The sequence below is a fragment of the Malaya genurostris genome, chromosome 1 (assembly GCF_030247185.1).
Source record: "Malaya genurostris strain Urasoe2022 chromosome 1, Malgen_1.1, whole genome shotgun sequence".
In the NCBI taxonomy this organism is placed as follows: Eukaryota; Metazoa; Arthropoda; class Insecta; order Diptera; family Culicidae; genus Malaya; species Malaya genurostris.
In genome coordinates this window covers 114461778-114481367 of record NC_080570.1, presented here as the reverse complement: position 1 = coordinate 114481367, position 19590 = coordinate 114461778, and the positions used below count along the sequence as shown (strand labels likewise).

At 37.5% G+C, this 19590-nt stretch overlaps 1 protein-coding gene across 11 annotated transcripts in view; it reads left to right on the top strand.

The window, feature by feature from the left end:
• LOC131425442 (uncharacterized) overlaps window positions 1-15187 on the top strand; it is a 273110-nt gene extending 257923 nt beyond the window's left edge. For all 11 annotated transcript variants that reach the window (XM_058587374.1, XM_058587373.1, XM_058587379.1 and 8 more), the window contains one exon: window positions 12336-15187. In XM_058587374.1, coding sequence (XP_058443357.1) covers window positions 12336-13802 — 1467 coding nt within the window. In that variant the 3' untranslated portion in view covers window positions 13803-15187. The remainder of the gene's footprint in view (window positions 1-12335) is intronic.
• Window positions 15188-19590: the final 4403 nt, after the last annotated feature.

The following is a 19590-nucleotide window of genomic DNA, read 5'->3' as shown; positions in this document are numbered from 1 at the left end:
TGAAGTGCCGATTGTACTCCACACAGAATTGCGTAGATTTCTGCTTGAAACACAGTACAGTATCTACCAAGTGAATGAGACTGCTCCAGCCTATTTCACGACAGTAGATACCAGCACCAGCACGACCATTCAACAGAGAACCGTCCGTAAAACAAACTATGTGTTCATCAAGTTGTCGTTCCAGACAACCAGACAATCATTCCTAACGAAGAGGATAGCTCACATTGAATGTTTTAAAAGGAAAACTGCATGTGAGAGTTAGGTCACTAGGAGCGAGTAAATACTCATCCCACGGAACCATTTGAGACCACAAGCGAGTGTGACTGGTAGCATATTCTAATGGGTTACTGTTCCAAAGCCCTGTAACCCTAAGACGGTATGCACAAGATAATGCTTCTTGTTTTAGGAACACATGTAGTGGTTTAATGCACAGTAGCGCCTCTAGAGCAGCAGTAGGAGTTGTCGTGAATGCTCCTGTCATCGCCATTAGGACCATCCTTTGGAGATGATTTAGCTTTGACTGAACTGTCGCGACTTCTCCTTTCTGCCACCATACAAGACATCCATATGCTAAAATTGGTCTAACGATAGTTGTGTAGATCCAATGAATATATCTGGGTTTGAGTCCCCATAAGTCGGTTCTATTACCAAGTCAAAGTTATTTAACGTTTGCACCAAGGAATTTGCAAATGAGGTGATTAGCAAATCTATATTACTGGCGGTTAGCATTTTTTGGATGATGTGAAACTAGTTGCGAAAACCAATGGGTTGTATGAAACTGTCAGCTATTTTTACTTCAGTCCTATAAGCAATTCTTAGCACAGCTATCTCGCACTTAGGAAAAATACGCCATTTTGCCCACATAACACATGGATCAATAAGTCCCGAGACTAAAGCAGAGATGGCGCTCGTAGTAAACCAGTAACTACGTCTTTCTAGAGTACTAACCTTTGCATGAAACGGGTCAAAATTTTAAGTTTTTTTCCAAGCGTGTGTCGCGATTGCTTTCGATGGAACAAAAACAGCAATGAACAAAACAATGAAAACAATGACGAAATTGAACGAATTGGGCTTTGATCTGCTTCCCCACCCCCATACTCGCCAGATTTAGTCCCCAGTGACTACTGGCTCTTTGCTGATCTTAAAAAAATGCTCCAGGGAAAAAGATTTGGCTCAAATGAGGAGGTGCCTAAACGATACTTTGCATGACAGCATACCGTATATTTAACTTGATATTTATGAAAATTTAACTTTTATGATAAAAACTAATAATAAATGCAGCATTTTAACATTTCAAAGTAACAAAAATCGCGTGCAGAAGGTACTTTAAATTCGATTTCTTCGGAAAATTTAAATGAAATTATATATTTTCAAACAATTTTTTAATCATTCTTTGACAGAAATATATTTCTATCTATCTGCAAAGTTTCGTGTAATTCGAAAATGAACCTAAGTTTCAGGAATCATCACAATAAAAAGGTGCATAAATGTTCATGTAAATAAAAATAGTGCAAAAATGTCGAATATTGGCGAAATATTTCACGAACATATTCGTAAATACTGGAATTACAAAACGATAACACTTATTAAACAATCGGTTACCTCGTGAAAAATAAGGGGACCGCTTCAGAAATTTTCACTCACCATCACTTCGTTCCCTGAAAGAATTAGAGAATATACTCAAATATGGAAAAAGTTATTAGGAAATCAAACTTGCAGTAATTTCGTTACACTTTCGTGTTCTGAAATTTTGAAAATGCACCCATAGTAAAGCATAGTAAAGAAAGACGTAGTCCTACGTAAAAAAATTGATTCAATTCTATGACGGTACCTGCTTCCTATCAAAAATCTGTTCATTGTAGACTGCCACTCGAACACGTATGAACGAATAAAATCATTTTAACGAGAGAATAAGATTTAGACATATGATCAATCCTAGTCGAAGTTCATATATTTTTAAATCTCCTTCAAAAACGAACACAATAACAAACAGTGGGTTAATATTAGAAACAGAGTCGGCCTGTATATAATATTACCGTAGTGGTTTTTCATTTAACAATATATTAAATAAGACACGCTGCTTTAGCTTTAAGATACCGAGGTCAATTACCGTAGTGATGAAGACACAATTAGTCGATGGTTCACTTGCTCATGAAAATGGAAATTCTAGGTGCAGATCATTTGCAGCAATTGACATATTGTATATTAAACAATACCGATCTCGACGACATTGAGTATTTTCAATCTACTTTATTCATTTAAAAATCTTGGAAAACGGTGAATCCGGAAGGAGTCATCTGGAAGTATCTGAAAGAAAACATTGAATAACTTTGAGAAAAAACAACCGATTTCTATAAGTGATGTATTTATATTCAGTTTGGTTCCTTACAATTTTTTTGACTACCAGCACGTTCCAGGAACTTGTCACATGCAGTTTTCCTTTCAAAACATTGAATGTGAGCTATCCTCTTCGTAAGGAATGGTTGTCTGTTTTTTTGGAACGACAACTTGATGAACACATATTTTGTTATACGGACGGTTCTCTGTTGAATGGTCTTGCTGGTGCTGGTGTTCTTACTGTCGTGAAATGAGGCTAGAGCAGTCTCATTCACTTGATAGATATGTACTGTATTGTGTTCCAAGTCTACGCGATTCTGTGTGGAATACAATCGGCACTTGAACACAAAATTCGTTCTTGGCCTGCATCCAAATATGCCAGCAACTGTCGCAGTTTGCAAACTTGCGCTCAGACAAAAGCATTTTTACCAGATTTGAATCTGAAAATGTCAAAGTGTCTACTGCATTTTTCCAAACATCATTACAGTATTCTTGTCTGAGTTCTGACAGGACATTGCACACTCAATTATTGACTACTATTCAACGTGCTGAATATTATTCATGTGATTTGTGTGATTACGATACTTCATATCATCTGATATGTAATTGTCTCGCATTGACGCAACTACGTATCCGGGTTTTTGGTTCTCCATACATGGTTGAGTCTGTGTATACGGAGCTAAAATTAAAGGATATTCTATCGTTTCTCACCCAATGTGGTAAGGAGCTATAGTCAGAAGACTTCATTGTTCTTCCTGGAGTGGAGGAATCCTTTCTGACCTTAAAAAGGTTTTAGCAGATTGTTTGTCATCCTTTATGGGGTGCCGAATTTACTTATGCTCGTACATACTGCGAATCGTTCTGCATTCTCGGGGGTTGGAGGTTTTCTTACCTTTGCATTTTGGCACCTGCAGATCGTTCAACATCCTTTCGGAGATGCAAAACGATTTGTTTCTTTATGTTTTGTGTTGTTTTCCCACCTCACCCACTTCACAGTTTCCTTCCATGTCCCTTTTATCCTCCCCTTCCTATCAGGAAATGGATAAAAAACTACGGCAAGGCACAAATATCCAAATAACTAGGGGGACGTGCCACTTGAGCCAATTAGTTCTGATTCCTGATACAATTTTTTGACTAATTTTGAAAACAATATCAATTAAGTGTTTACCTTTATTAGAAATTACAAAATAACTCCTTTTTTCAGCGTTTGCTATTATCTTTACAAGCATCTCATGTGTTATAGCGTCGATTTCAGCGAGAATGTTTGCCTTGAGCTTGTCAATAGTTTAAAGCTAGTTAGCGTAACCCTTGCTTTTCAGATAACCCCACAAAAAGAAGTCCGCTGGGTTAAAAAAAGAAAGGGCCTTCTTGCCGCGATATTTTTTTACGATATGCACGTTGAGTTAACAGAATGGAACGACTGCTTTCGATATAAAGTGTCACTATTTCAGCGCGTTGTTTCCATGGCAAAAATTGTATTGAGCTGACGTTTTCAAAACATATCTGATGCAATCGCTTGGTTGGTAAATGTGAAAGTTATTCAGCGTTTACATACCGACATAAAAGATGGAGCACCCTGTATACGGTACACGATTGAATTTCACGTCTCGAGCTAAACACAACTGGCTACTGAACTGAATGCGTTTTGCAGTTCCTAGAACATGTGTTGCGAATTGGATTGAAATAACATCGATTCGAACGTTGGCAACTCTGGTGAATGGGAATAATAGCAAGACCGTGTCATAAGAATTTGATGCAATGTGTTGAAGTACGAACACCTCAAATCACAACGTCTCTCAGTGGGTTCTAATATTTGACGTGAACTCTGCGCTCATCTGCTGATTGCATGAAACTACTATGTCGAGGCAATGTTTTCTCTATACAAATGGTTGCCCAGTTACTCAATTCGCTCTGTGATGCTACAAAAACCAACTAGCAGATGCACTGAACTTACTGATGGCGAAGTACAAAAATGATGATTACCAGCCTTGTGTCTGACAAGTTTGGCATACTTGGAATTAGGAACATATCTATTTTATTGTTCCCCTTCTGTGTATTGTTGCTTCTTTAGTGTGCATCCTTATTTTTTTGAGTAAGGATACAGACAAACCTTGGGACCATGACATGATCATTCAATCTAGCTCATGATTATGCTAACGCCACACTAATACGTAGAGATTTGAAACAATATCAACTCATCAAGTTTGCTAATTGCCGAAATATGTATTCATATTTTTGTTCAACTTGTCGATTCATAAGCACAAATGAACACGATATGCAACCAACGAGAACATGTCTAGTCATGTTAGGCACACTCGCACACCGTACCGCTCTGCATATCGAGTCAACTGATCGTTAAGTACTGTTCAAACGGCCCGTTAACCTCAATCACCATTACCGTCAAAATTAGTTGGATGCATTCTTGAGAATTATTCAAACCGTTCCGTCCGGTTAAGTAAAAGTGCTTTCAGTGCGCCGTCAGTGTTCTTCGGTAAAAATAAAAATATCGGTGAAGACGAATTTGAGTTTTCCGGACGGACGCTACACTGACGGCGAGCTCCACTGAAACGGCACTGTGTCGGATAGGTGTGAATGCGCGCTATAGAAAACGATTGAAATAATATCAGTGTCCGTGCACGGTGTCGTGCAGGCACTGAATCGGATCGGATATGTGTGAAGAGTCCTTTATAAAGACATTCACACACAACGTCACCGTAACGGAACGTCTTGATGGCCAGTACGTGTGAACGTTCCGGTAAAGATCACTGACGTTCCAGTGACGGTAACGGATAAAGATGGACCGTCTAAATAGTACATCAATTGAGCGGATAATAAAATGGAAAAATTCCTCTTCGAACGAAGGCCGATGAAAGTCATAAATTGAAAATGGTATTCACAACAATCCTGGAATAGTCTCTTAAATTGATGAAACAATTATCAAAATTGGTCAAACACAAAATGAGTTGCTTGAAATTTGAATCTAAAGCAACCTCTTCACATTCATTATTTCCAAAATTTGAAATTGCTATCCGGAATAATTCGAAAAAAATGCAACAGACAAAAAATATCACCAAAATTTCATTTGTAGTCGGATATTTCTTTTAACTTTCAGAGAATAAATAAACACATATTAAATACGTTTTTGCAAAGTTGATTTATTCAACCTCCTCTTCTAAGGCCATTCATTGTGTCGGTCGTTATTCATGGCTTGCTGAATTTACCGCACCCACAGATCTCCTGCCACAGATGTTGGCAAATTATTCGACCATCTTCTTACGAAACTTTTCCGGAACATACAAGCGGGACTTACCTACGGAAAACATCATGCCGGGGATCTGCTTGGTGTCCGCTTGAATGTACGTTTTGCCATCCATTACGATACATTTCATGTTCACCAACCACTCGTGGTACAGCTTTCAGGCGCAAGTTCTGGCGATCGTATGCTGTTTATTGTTTCGGTTAGACCCCTCCGATTCCTTCAAACACAGTCACCGAAAGGAAGGGGAGAAGAGAGGCAATCCCCCCTGGTCTGAACTTTTTCAGGGGGATCGGAAATTCCATTATTTAATATTGTTTTTTATTACCTTTTTACCTTTTTTTATATATATAAAAAATAGGTATAGAATTCGCTCAAACTTTCGAAAATTTTTCCGAGGCCCGGAGGGCCGAATGGCATATACCAATCGATTCAGCTCGACGAACTGAGCAAATGTCTGTGTGTGTGTGTGTGTGTGTGTGTGTGTGTGTGTGTGTATGTGTCAACTGAGAGGTCGAGATCTCAGAGATGGCTGGACCGATTTTGATCAAACTAGTCGCAAATGAAAGGTCTCCCCGTCACCCAAAACGCTATTGAATGGTTTTGAGATCGGATGTTTACTTTTTGAGTTATTCGAAGTTTTATGTCAAAATTTTCAGTTTTTCGACAGTATCTGTCACAATTGACCTTGAAAACAGAATATGTTTTCAGACTTAGATTCCGCACGATAATACCTATTCAACAAGCCATAGATTGTTAAAATCCGTCCATTTTTAACGGAGATATCGAAATTTTTGTGTAAACGACTCTTCCCCCTATTTCAGCAGTAGGAGTTTTGAGCGCTGTATGACAAAGCAATGCTTGGGAGCAACGGAAAACACGATTCTGTTACATTCAATTGTTTCTAAGTACCAAAAAGACTGTGTACAGCATCCTTTTTCATGACATTTAGCCTCGGACCGATTTTAGCACGGTTCGTTTTTGGCAACATAATCGTTCGAATATGACATATATAAACCAGATGATGGCAGATTTTTTTTTAATTATATTGTTTTAAACTACTTACAGCAATAAATGCTGGAAGAACATAACATCCATATACCATTCGAATCAGTTCGTCGAGATCAGCAAATGCGTGTGTGACAAATAATTTCACTCAATTTTCTATGAAAATTTCTTTTCTACAAATTCAGATTCATACGAAAAGTCGTATGCTCCCAAAGTTCCTGAATTATGTTTGGTTCCGACCTCTGGTTCCGGAACTACAGGATGATATATGAAACGAAATCAAAATTGTGTAACTTATTCTTCTCGTAGATGGCTGAACCGATCTAAGATTCAAATGAAAAGTTGCAAGATTCTATAAAACATCTTGCTCTTCAGTCAGATCCAACTTCCGGTTTTGGAGATACAGGGTGATTGGTATAAAAATGTCTATTCCACATAAATTAATCAGGTTTATCGGGTTAGCAGATTTGGATAGTCGATAAAAAATATTAACTTTTTTCAGTTTTAGTGGTATTCAGTTGTCGATTCAGAAGGCACCGAAAAATTTAATTCGTGTTATGATTTCTCAAATATGTCTTCACTGATTTTCAAATATTTTGAAACAAATGTAAACTATACAGCTACTCAGGTGAATTTATCTGACTTCGGCCATACCGATTTTAGAATTCCGGTTCCAGTATAAAATCGTTTCTCAAAGCTCAATCGTTTTCTCAAAAAAAGCCTAATCAAATTTCAGAAACAAAAATTCAAATTAAAATAAACTTATATACAAAATAATTAGTTTTATACATACATACAAAAATTAATTAATTTTATCCAATTATGCTGCAAAGTTGGACTCAAAACTGTTGTAATTTATTCGTCATATGGCCATACGAATCGGTTTGGGTTATTATTATTATTATTATTATTTTTATTTTTTGATTCCATCTGACTGAAGTCTACATGAAATATTACCTAATATTATATCGATGAACTATTTTTAATCCGTGTTATGAATCGGCAAGATGGTTCTCCGAATTCGAAAAACTCTTCGACAGATGTAAAAGTGCGGATCATTGATGTAAACGGTTCGTTAAGTCCAAAGCTAGTACGATGGAAGCGAGGCTGGTTCCTGAATACCGGCTCTGGAAGTATCTTAAATTACCGTAAACTCTAAAGAGGAACTTACATATCATGGCATGTTTAATCGATTATCACACTTCTAGATTCAAATTCGATCCTATTTGCAGTTTCGACATTACAGAGTAATGAGTGATTAAAATCTCAAATTGTCGCTTAAAACGACGGTCATTAAAATAGTGTCATGAAAACTTAAACACCGAAGAATATTCATGCAAAAAACATATGCGGATTGATAAAAAAAAGGTATCATCTCACTGCTAGGTGGATTAATCACGTTTTTTATATATATAAAAAATAGGTATAGAATTCGCTCAAACTTTCGAAAAATTTTCCGAGGCCCGGAGGGCCGAATGTCATATACCAATCGATTCAGCTCGACGAACTGAGCAAATGTCCGTGTGTGTGTGTATGTGTGTGTGTGTCTGTATGTGTGTTGTCAACTAAGAGGTCGAGATCTCAGAGATGGCTGGACCGATTTTGATCAAACTAGTCGCAAATGAAAGGTCTCCCCGTCACCCAGAACGCTATTGAATGGTTTTGAGATCGGATGTTTACTTTTTGAGTTATACGAAGTTTTATGTCAAAATTTTCAGTATCTGTCACAATTGACCTTGAAAACAGAATATGTTTTCAGACTTAGATTCCACACGGTAATAGCTATCCAACAAGCCATAGATTGTTAAAATCCGTCCATTTTTAACGGAGATATCGAATTTTTCGTGTAAGCGACTTTTCCCCCATATTCCAGCAGTAGAAGTTCTGAGCGCTGTATTGCAAAGAAAGGCTTGGGAGCAACGGAAAACACGATTTTTTATACTGTTACATACAATAGTTTCTAAGTACCAAAAAGACTGTGAACAGCATTATTTTTCATGACATTTTGCCTCGCACTAATTTTAGCACGGTTCGTTTTTGGCAACATAATCGTTCGAATGTGACATATTGGAAAGATGGCAGTACTTCCGAATTCTGAACAATTTCATAATTATATTGATTTAAACTGCTTACAGCAATAAATGCTGGAAGAACAAAACACCCATATACCATTTGAATCAGTTCGTCGAGATCAGCAAATGCATATGTGACAAATAATTTCACTCAATTTTTTACCTTATTTTCGAAGATGACTCAACCGTTTTCTACAAACTCAGATTCATATGAAAATTCGTATGCTCCTAAACAAGGTTCCTGAATTATGTTTGGATCCGACTTCTGGTTCCGGAACTACAGGATGATATGTGAAACGAAATTAAAATTGTGTAACTTATTTTCCTCGTAGATGGCTGAACCGATCTAAGATTCAAATGATATCTAAGAATCATCTAAGATTTGCTGATTTGAATAGTCGACAACCAAATAAACTTATTTCAGTTTTAGTGGTATTCAGTTTTCGATTCGGAAGGCACCCAACAATTTAACTCGTACTACGATTTCTCAAAGATGTCTATACTGATTTTTAAACATATTGAAACAAATGTAAACTAATCAGGTGAATTTGTCTGACTTCGGCTACACCGATTTTCGAATTCCGGCTCCAGTATCGAATCGTTTCTCAAAGCTCAATCGTTTTCTCAAATAAAGCCAAATCGAATTTCAGAAAAAAATTCAAATTAAAATAAACTTATAGTCCCACACAAAATTAATTAATTTTATTCAATGCTGACTTCCGATTCTGGAATTACAGGAGGATGAATTTTTAAAATTCAAACCGATATAGAAGATGATAATCCCGAAAAGCTTGAAAGTTGGACTCAAAACTATTGCAATTTATTCGTCATATGGCCATACGAATCGGTTTGGTTTATGCTGGTTCCTGAATACCGGCTCTGGAAGTACCTTAAATTACCGTAAATTCTAAAGTGGAACTCACTTCGACATATCATGAAAAGTTTAATCGATTGTAACCTTTTTAGATAGAGTAATGAGTGATTAAAATGTCAAATTGCAGCTTAAAACGACGGTCATTAAAATAATGTCATGAAAACCGAAGAATATTCATGAAAAAAACACATGCGGATTGATAAAAAAGGTATCATCTCACTGATAGGTGGATTAAGCACGTTTTCTTCAATATTAAAACTAAAACACCTTTGGCATGTGACTTATGTATAGTATAATATTGCAATCCCCTCGGGTCCGATTTTGCTTTCGATGGCCCTGACTTCAACACATGAAGTCACAGAGTGGCATTGTAAACTCTCATAGCAACAAACTGGCGAATACTTCTCAGGGAGCGAATACAACTTGTTATAACATAGGAATTTGACGGTTCGCATCTCTTCGTTTTTGTTCCACTGTCAGCTCTCCGCAGGTTCGTCTAGGTCTCTTCGAACGGGAGATGTTCGAATTGTCGATTCCTGTTTCGTGATCCATCTGTTCGTAAATGTAAATTTCATTGTTAATTATCCATCCAATTAAAGGTTATACACAAAACAAAGTGTTGCATTTGATTCGAGTACAGTCTTTAGTTAATCGATGAGACATAGAACAGAATGTTTCAGTTATGTTAAGGATTAAACAGTCTGTATATTGTATATAACACATTGTGCTTACTATTTTCATTGTGTGTTTTCAGTAACTGTTGGTGTTTGTTACTTTTCGGTTTTCAATAATCATCCACTTAACTAGACCACAAAAACCAAACTTATTTAGTTCCAAATGCATCGTCAAAATTTTTCAATTTTGATTTATGTTGAACATTCGTCGATAAAAAGCTTCAGATCACCTCTTTTAAATAAAATTCTCATATCATTTTCGTTAAATATCAACAAAAGTTGATCGATTGTTGACAACCAAAACTTTGTTAAAATTTCAATAGTTATTCGGTATGAAGACATGTGTAATGAATTAACATATTCCTGGTGTAACTTAACTTACTGAAACAAAAATCATTTCACCTGTTTCTATCTCATTAAATCTATTACACTTCTGTGATGCCCATCAAAATCCATTTGTTCAAAATTTGACAAGAAATTACAAAAGTTGATCCTTTACCTTTATATTGAACAATTTTTCATCTATTTTAATGCACATATTTGTAGTATAAAGTTACGTATTATTCATACAAAACATGATACACCTGCTTTAATGAAAACTTACAACTTACAAAAACTTGTTTAGTTAGAAAAAAGCAGAAACTGTCGTTTTTACTATCAGTGCGGATTTTAAATCGATAGCCCTAACCGGATCGGTAATAATTCCTTCAAGCTCTCTCCGGATCATGGTATTTGGTGTATCTGTGTCATTTGCTACTAAGATCACAACAAAAACAACAAAACTCTCCGACGAAGCACTCACTTCTACCGCAAACATATTCTGTGCTATAACATCGATCTCGCCTTTCTTTCTTTCCAAATCCTTTCTCTCATTAATGTGTTTAGACATCACAGTTCGTCAATGCCTCTTGCTCATTATTTTTTTTTGTTTACTTTTCTCTAATTGTGTTCTTACTTATTCGTTTGGTATTTTCTTTCGAGTCAATTTGTTTTCTGTACAATGTGATGGTTCTATTTAGTTCTCGTTTGCGTTTACTTTTTGTTGTTTGTTGTTGTTGTTGTTGTTGTTGTCTTACTTCTTTCTTTTTCTTTTTTTCTCCCGTTTTTTTTTCTTCTTTTTTCAATTGTAGGCCCCATATTGTTCAATCTGTGCACACTCGACCAAATATCTGCATGAGTTGCCGGTCAATCTGATCAAACTGTTGCTTGAACTGTGGCTCGCCCTGGTGCGCCGGTTCGCCATACTCAAATGGATACTGAGGTTGTTTCAGTGGCCTGCCCTGCTGATCTACCGCATGATCAGCTTGCCAAGCTACGATCAGTTCAATTTTATGTAAATATTATTGCTCGCCATCACAAACACACACACACAAACACACATAATCAAACAAAGCCACACATGTTATATACACACTCATACGCATACACACACACGCACACAAACATGCACACAACGCTGCAACATTTTCTGCAATCTATTTCCGGTCCTTTGCCAATGGATGAGCCGTTTAATTCTATCTCTCTAACTTATTATTTTATTTTGGACAATTTTGTAAAGAAAAATCTGAAAAAAACAACAAACCCAGAGTAGGCCTAGCAGCCGAACGCCAAGTGCCAAGAAGAACTAATAATGATAATGATGAATGAGACAAACACCAGTCAAGTAGCCAAGCGAATATGCATTTCCTAACCTATAAGTTCAAATGTAATAACGATTGTATTGTTTTCCGTCTCGTGATTGTTAGTAATCCACTAGCTCATGTAATGGTACTTACTAATTTATCTAACGATTAGGGAAGGATATTCCCCCCTTTTGAAAAGGTGGAACAAAGTAGTGTGATATTTTCCGTACCATTTTTGGAACATTATTTTACTGTAGTGTTGTTGTTGTTGTACAGTGTGAGCACTGAAATGCAGTAGCTATACTAAGTATACTAAAAAAATTGCTCTTAGCTTACCTGTAACTAGGCTGAAATACAAGTCATGTTAATAGTAGAATTCGTTATTTTGTACAAATTTTTTAACTTTCCCCATCAAACAACATGCCAACCAGCTCCTTCCCAGTATATCGCTAAGAACTATTCCAGTGGACACTAATCGTTTTTCTCTTGCAGACTTCTTCTCCTAAGCCAGATACCTTGGATCTGTCGGGTACTAGCTCAAACAATCCGTACCGGGAGCTTGTGGAGAAGTATGAAGCACTGTTGGAGGTCCAAAGGAATTCGTTGATACGCAAAAGTAGCGGTTCGGGTCCGCAAGGACAGCCGCAGCACGCAATTGCACAGGACGGGACGAGTCTGCGACCGGTGGTCGTTGGCACGCAGCCATCGATGCACGACGAACTCGGATCCGGAGATTTCAGTTCGTTGAATACCAAGTTTACGGATGAAGATGGCAGCAAGAAGGACGATCAGAGCAGTAATGGAACACGGCGAAAGATTGGGCTTCGTACGCCGACGGATTTCTCTGAGGCAGAAACAACCAGTTCCGGTTTTTCGGATGAGATTAGCAACAAAGCCACACAAACGGATGAACGTCCGAGGAATTTCCTGTGCACAATTGCTGATGGAGAGGACTGCAAATTCAGCATCTACGAAGATCAAACGGTGATCGATTCTAGATTCCGGTTCAGTCCATCGCACCGGGAGCTGTTCCGGGAAATATTCGGTATTCTGAAAAAAGCAGCCGATAACCGTGACGAAGGTGAGCAGTTGCCATTACTGGACGATCAAATACCTGCACCTTCAAAAGCCACCAGCGCACCAAAAGTTCCCCCAGTGACTCCAGCGAACGAGGAACCACCCAGCGAATTCGGTGACGATACCCAGAGTGTAATTTCTTCTGCCGTCAGCGAGCAGTCGTTTGCCATGTCGGAATGTATCACCAGATCCGAACGGAAGAAGATCGAGAAACAAGCCAAATATGCTGAGAAGCATGGCGAACAAGAAAATAAACCACCCATCGGAGTCGCTGCGTTGCCCGATGGACGCATTCTGACACCATACAAACGACAACCGCTGGAATACCTAACCGTATCTGTGGGAGTTAACAAGAAGAAATCCCGGCGCCGTCGCAACCGCGGACCGACCGGAGCCGATAGCTCTCTAGACCGATCAGATTCGCCAATCACTCTTCCATCACCACCACGAGTTTTCACCAGCAGTGGCAAGAAAGGACGTGCTTCCTATCGCCCATGGAATCCAAATGCAATCGGTTCAAGCTCACCGGTAAACTCACCAGCCACTACCTCCGCCAATGAGTGGAATGGCAACTCCATGACAGTGTACAATCGGGGTCATAACTCACCAACGCTGTCTTCGTCGTCACAGCGCACTCCAACTCAAGCGGCGAACGCTTCTTGGAAATCCTCGGTGACACCGGCAAGTGCTGCAAGCCAAGGCAGCAATCGCTATGCCGAACTCACCGACGAAAGTGGCGAAATTGTTCAGTTCAAACCGTCCTCGGCAAGCCACGATCTGCACAAGCTCAAAAAGTTGGACCTCTCGTACGCGGAAGTTCTCCGTCGGGCGGACCACTGCAAGCAGCATAACCAACGGCGCACGCATCACAGTCACAAGTAAGGCCCCAGCATGGTGGCAATTGTCAGGTAGGTTTGTTTTACCCGGCCTTCCTTCGCGTCGAAATTTGTGTTTATGTGTAATTATCAATGTGACGAATTGTCGAAAGTTTTTTTTAATTTATGACTAGCCTGTAAAAAATCGAAAGCAGCAACGATACTCCACTATTTTTCTACGATATTTGACTGCAAACTGAAAGCGTAATAAAACGTATTTTTCCTTGAAATGTTAACCGAAAAAGTAATTTTCCCCAAGGCTACGAAAATCAGTATTAGAACATTTGAGCAAGCAAAAAAGTGTTTCGAACAGTTTGGAAACCTCTATCGCATTCTGTCATCTATTCTATCGATTTTCAATTAAAGAATATACATAAATATTTATCTGCACGACAATGAAAGGAAGCATCACAAGAAAGCAACGTACGCCATATTGTTGAACTTGTTTGCTTTTCTATGCACGAGTAAGCCTTAGTAAGCCGGGCAGCATCGCCCGAAGTTATTTAATTTAGAATCTTCTTGCAGTCACTGTTTTGTTCTATTTCCAAATGGACTAAATTACTTATTTAAACAACTGTTACCTATTTGGCTTACACCAATTCAATTAAATGCGTTATTTACTTCTTTTTGTATGTTAACTCTTTTAGTCGAACAGTTTTTTGCCGCTTTGTTTTATATTCTTTATATAATTTTAAGTAAAAAAAAGTGAAACTCTAGTTTGAATGGGACCGTGAGTTTGAGAACGAAAGACTAGATAAGTAATGTCAAAATAGGAAATCACTTTTGTAGGCGACAATAGATTGTCATTTCATACACTAAGACATTCATATAAACACACAATTATAACCTTTTATGAAATAATATGCAAATGAAAGCAAAGCCAGCCGCTGAAGCCGCATTATAATAGAAGTTCAAATTTCATAAATTGTTTATTCTATATAACAATACAAACAAACAAACAATCAAAACAATATAACCAGCAACCAATGTACGGGGAACTTTTTTTTAAATTATTTCAACTTACCGACAAAATACTACGTAAAATAGCTCAACATATAAAATATAAAAAAGAATATCGTAACGCTGATTCAACAACCTGAAATTGTACTTCGAAAGACGTTCTTTGAAGAAGAAAAAATGCGTAATAGAGCAAATTCTTTGAATCCACCAAATATTCAGAGATTGGACTGCGTCAATAGGAGATGACGCTATTGGCGTTTCGTGCAGAACAACAGATGTTTGCTGCCGATGGAAGGTGTTTTCTTCCTAAATGTGCATGCAGGATCGTATTGTGGAACGAGAAACGAACGATATTTGTAAACAGAGAACCTAACAATTCCGTGACTAAGCAGCAAATAATGACAAATGAAAGACTATGGATAATAATTTAAACAGTTGCCTTGAAGTGTTTTTTTCTAGTAATATCCGAAAATCATGTTGGTTGGTTGGTCTGTTGGTCGGTTGGTCTGTACACTAAGAATCGGCTGCGAAGTCTGTTGAAACAGAAAGGCCAAATTCCACAAAAGGAATGTAATGCCAAGACTTTGCATATCGCGGCTGTCGAGAGAAAATTCGGGTCTGAGGGGACTACAATATTATGGATCTCAATGCATGAGAAGTTTCTTAAAAATTTGTGAACATGAGAAGAACATCGAATAAGGAGATTTTTAAATACATTAAATTAACAAAATAATTTACATGCCAAATGTGTTCTTATTGTTTTATTATGAAGAAAAACAATTTAAAATCTTTGATTTTCCAAGCCCCCTGAAATAGTCCAGACCCGGGGGTATACTCACTTTCTCCCCCTCTCTTTTTCGGTGGCCTTGGGTTGTATGCGATGGTAGTCAGAGATTCTACTCGCCGGCAGAATTGAGGTTAGTTTATTTAGGCTATTGACACACGTGAGATTTCCGCACAATTACTCTTATATTTCAATGTTATGCGAGAAGAGTCTCAAAAATAAAGATAAAATATTCATTTATCATTCGATTTTATTACAAATTATTTCCAAATATGATGGTTCTAAAATATGTGGGTCTAAAATATAACGCTGCTAGAGGTCTGAAATCGGAATGAAGAATGAAATCGGAAGACGCCAACGTTCGAGAGTACTCCGTTCCAAACGTCTATCCTTAACTATCGCCGCATATAACTCACCGAATCAGGCCCGTACCCAAGATTTCGTTTCGGGAGGAGCCAGTTAACTTCACCTATTCCTGGAGTATCGGAAAAAGCGGTCAAAAAACCGGAATGGAACTCGCACCTATTTCTCAGATAATGCTTGGCCTATTTCACGAACTTATATTCAAATGAAAGGTGTTATTATACCGTATGACATTTAATTTCATAGAAATACAACTTCTAGGTCCGAAAATACAGGGGGTGATGTGGAAACTTCAAATCGTCATTAGAAGTAACGATTACTATAACAGAACAATATTCTCCACTTGTTTAATAAATGTTTCAATTTCAAGATCTTGCTAGTTGATTTTTACACTAACTTTTACCGGTTTCCAGTTTTCGGTTCTGGAAGTAGCGGCCATTTCTAAACGTTCACTGTCATGCAGTTTTTGTCACATATGTCTAAGACCTTCTAAATGTACATTTATAGAGCACAACAATCCACAAGACTTGTGATGATAGATTTCGGTTCTAGATAGCTTCCTTACTCCGATTTGTGGGGAACAAAAAACATTAGTTGATGACCATACAAATATCAATGCACGCTAATACCTGTATTTCTGTTTTGAGGTAGTCCTCCAAAAGTATACTATAACAATCCCCGAAAACCGGCATCATGAGAAATTCGTGCAGCTTGAAAGAACTTTTGCTGACTTTAGCCCTTTGTCGGCTAATCATTCTGCTCTGGCGTATAATAATGGATCCAGACAAACAAGTATTCGAAGTATTTTTAGTCCTAAATAAGTATGTGAGGGTTCCTGCGGTAGGATATCTTTCTCCTCTGCAGAATCTTGCCCAACTATTTTACTCCGGTTATAATCTCCATTTTATCGACCATCGACCATCACAAAACTCTCAAAACCACTATCCACACTTTTTAATTATTTTGGTTTCTGATTCCGGGAGGGGCCACGAACAATTCAAGTGATTTTTAATAACATCTAAACAGAAGCGCGACTTAAAGAGTGCAGTTTTGACAACCAAAAACAAACAATGTTCAAATCTTTAGTTTTAAAAATTGATAAAATCTTAATTGGAACTTCACTCCAGATTTGGCAATTTATGTCTTGACGTCATATTTTCATAAAATATGCCTTCAACCAGAAATGAGCTTCGTCGCTTAAAACAATTTTTCGAGAAAAAACTACAAGGATCAGCCCCATGGGGTTGTTCGAGCCATTGATGTGGAACAAGACAACCAAAATTTCTAATGATCGACATTTTCAATTAATCGTCACTTTTGAATCCGCAAATGCACGAGTCTGCTTAGTCTTTAATATGAACCAACACCGAACACGCGAACCCAAAATATAGACTATATTTGTCATGATTTGTATTTGTTTTTGTCGTGAATACGACTTACTTTACTATGGGGTGCCTTTTCAAAATTTACCCTCTGAGAGAGTGATAAGTTTTTGATCGTGAATATCTCTTGTTGTATCTAACGAATCAACATAATTTTTGCTACATGCCATCGGAAATATGATCACAATTTTATGATAAAATTTTCAGTTGTGTGACATAATCTCAAATAGTTCAAAATTAAACTTTTCTGAAATGTTTGGTATAAACGAGTATCAAAGAGGATAATTCATATGGCGCGTTTGCCTTTCTCGTATTTTGAAAGCTCATAGCTCAGTGATCTGTGGAAGGATTTATATAATCTAACTACCAATAGAATCGAAATTTTTCAACTTAAACGTGTATAGCAAGAGCATTGAAGTATTTCAATAGTACACTATTGAAAAACCTATCTCATTTGACCCATGTCAACACCAGCCAATCAGAACGCGTTCTGAGGAAGAGAAGAAAATAGCTGCTGCTGTACAACAAATCGTTCAAGAAAAATGTTTCCAAAAGTGGTGAATATCGTAGTGAGTTCCTCAATTTGGTCCTTCTGAATGCTAGAAACGAATCCCTACAGCATATTGATAGTCTCTTTCAATAAATTATGCAAATCCGAAATGAAATAATCGACATTGAAATTCTATATGCGGCTATTTTTATAGCCGTTAGGACCGCCCATTAGTGAAAAAGCTACAAACGAAATCACATAAAAGGAAATCTCTTAACAAAAATTGAATCAGTTTGGATTCTATCGCCACTGCGAGCAGATGTGTTTTGTGTCGTCTGCACAGCTAGTTTCGCTTTCGACAAGAGCGATTACGTCACAGCTGCCAGTCATTTCGATGGATGAAAAAGCAACGTTGGAGAGCATTATAAAAAATCAGCCGTTCTAATGGCTCTAAAATTTTTCTAAAGAACTATTAGGATTTGTTTTTCGCAAATCGCAGGTAATTATCCTCAGTTTAGTGCAAATCAAGAACAATTTGGTTAGATTTGTGCACTTTTCGCTGTGTGAAATTCACAGTAATCGAGATCAAGTGAAGCCTTTTTTTGAGAAAAATGTTCCGAGTTTAATATCGTAGAGAATTCCGCAATTTGACCCTTCTGAATGCTGGAAATTAATCCCTACAGCATATTGATAGTTTTTTTCAAAAAATTTTGCAAATCCGAAATGAAATAATCGACATAAAAATTCTGTATGCGGCTATTTTTATAGCCGTTAGGACCGCCCATTAGTGGAAAAGCTACAAACGAAATCAAATAAAAGGAAATCTCTTAACAAAAATTGAATCAGTTTGGATTCTATCGCCACTGCGAGCAGATGTGTTTTGTGTCGTCTGCACAGCTAGTTTCGCTTTCGACAAGAGCGATTACGTCACAGCTGCCAGTCATTTCGATGGATGAAAAAGCAACGTTGGAGAGCATTATAAAAAATCAGCCGTTCTAATGGCTCTAAAATTTTTCTAAAGAACTATTAGGATTTGTTTTTCGCAAATCGCAGGTAATTATCCTCAGTTTAGTGCAAATCAAGAACAATTTGGTTAGATTTGTGCACTTTTCGCTGTGTGAAATTCACAGTAATCGAGATCAAGTGAAGCTTTTTTTTGCGAAAAATGTTCCGAGTTTAATATCGTAGAGAATTACGCAATTTGACCCTTCTGAATGCTGGAAATGAATCCCTACAGCATATTGATAGTTTTTTTTCAATAAATTATGCAAATCCGAAATGAAATAATCGACATAAAAATTCTGTATGCGGCTATTTTTATAGCCGTTAGGACCGCCCATTAGTGAAAAAGCTACAAACGAAATCACATAAAGGAAACTCTTAACAAAAATTGAATCAGTTTGGATTCTATCGCCACTGCGAGCAGATGTGTTTTGTGTCGTCTGCACAGCTAGTTTCGCTTTCGACAAGAGCGATTACGTCACAGCTGCCAGTCATTTCGATGGATGAAAAAGCAACGTTGGAGAGCATTATAAAAAATCAGCCGTTCTAATGGCTCTAAAATTTTTCTAAAGAACTATTAGGATTTGTTTTTCGCAAACCGCAGGTAATTATCCTCAGTTTAGTGCAAATCAAGAACAATTTGGTTAGATTTGTGCACTTTTCGCTGTGTGAAATTCACAGTAATCGAGATCAAGTGAAGCTTTTTTTTGCGAAAAATGTTCCGAGTTTAATATCGTAGAGAATTACGCAATTTGTCCCTTCTGAATGCTGGAAATGAATCCCTACAGCATATTGATAGTTTTTTTTTTCAATA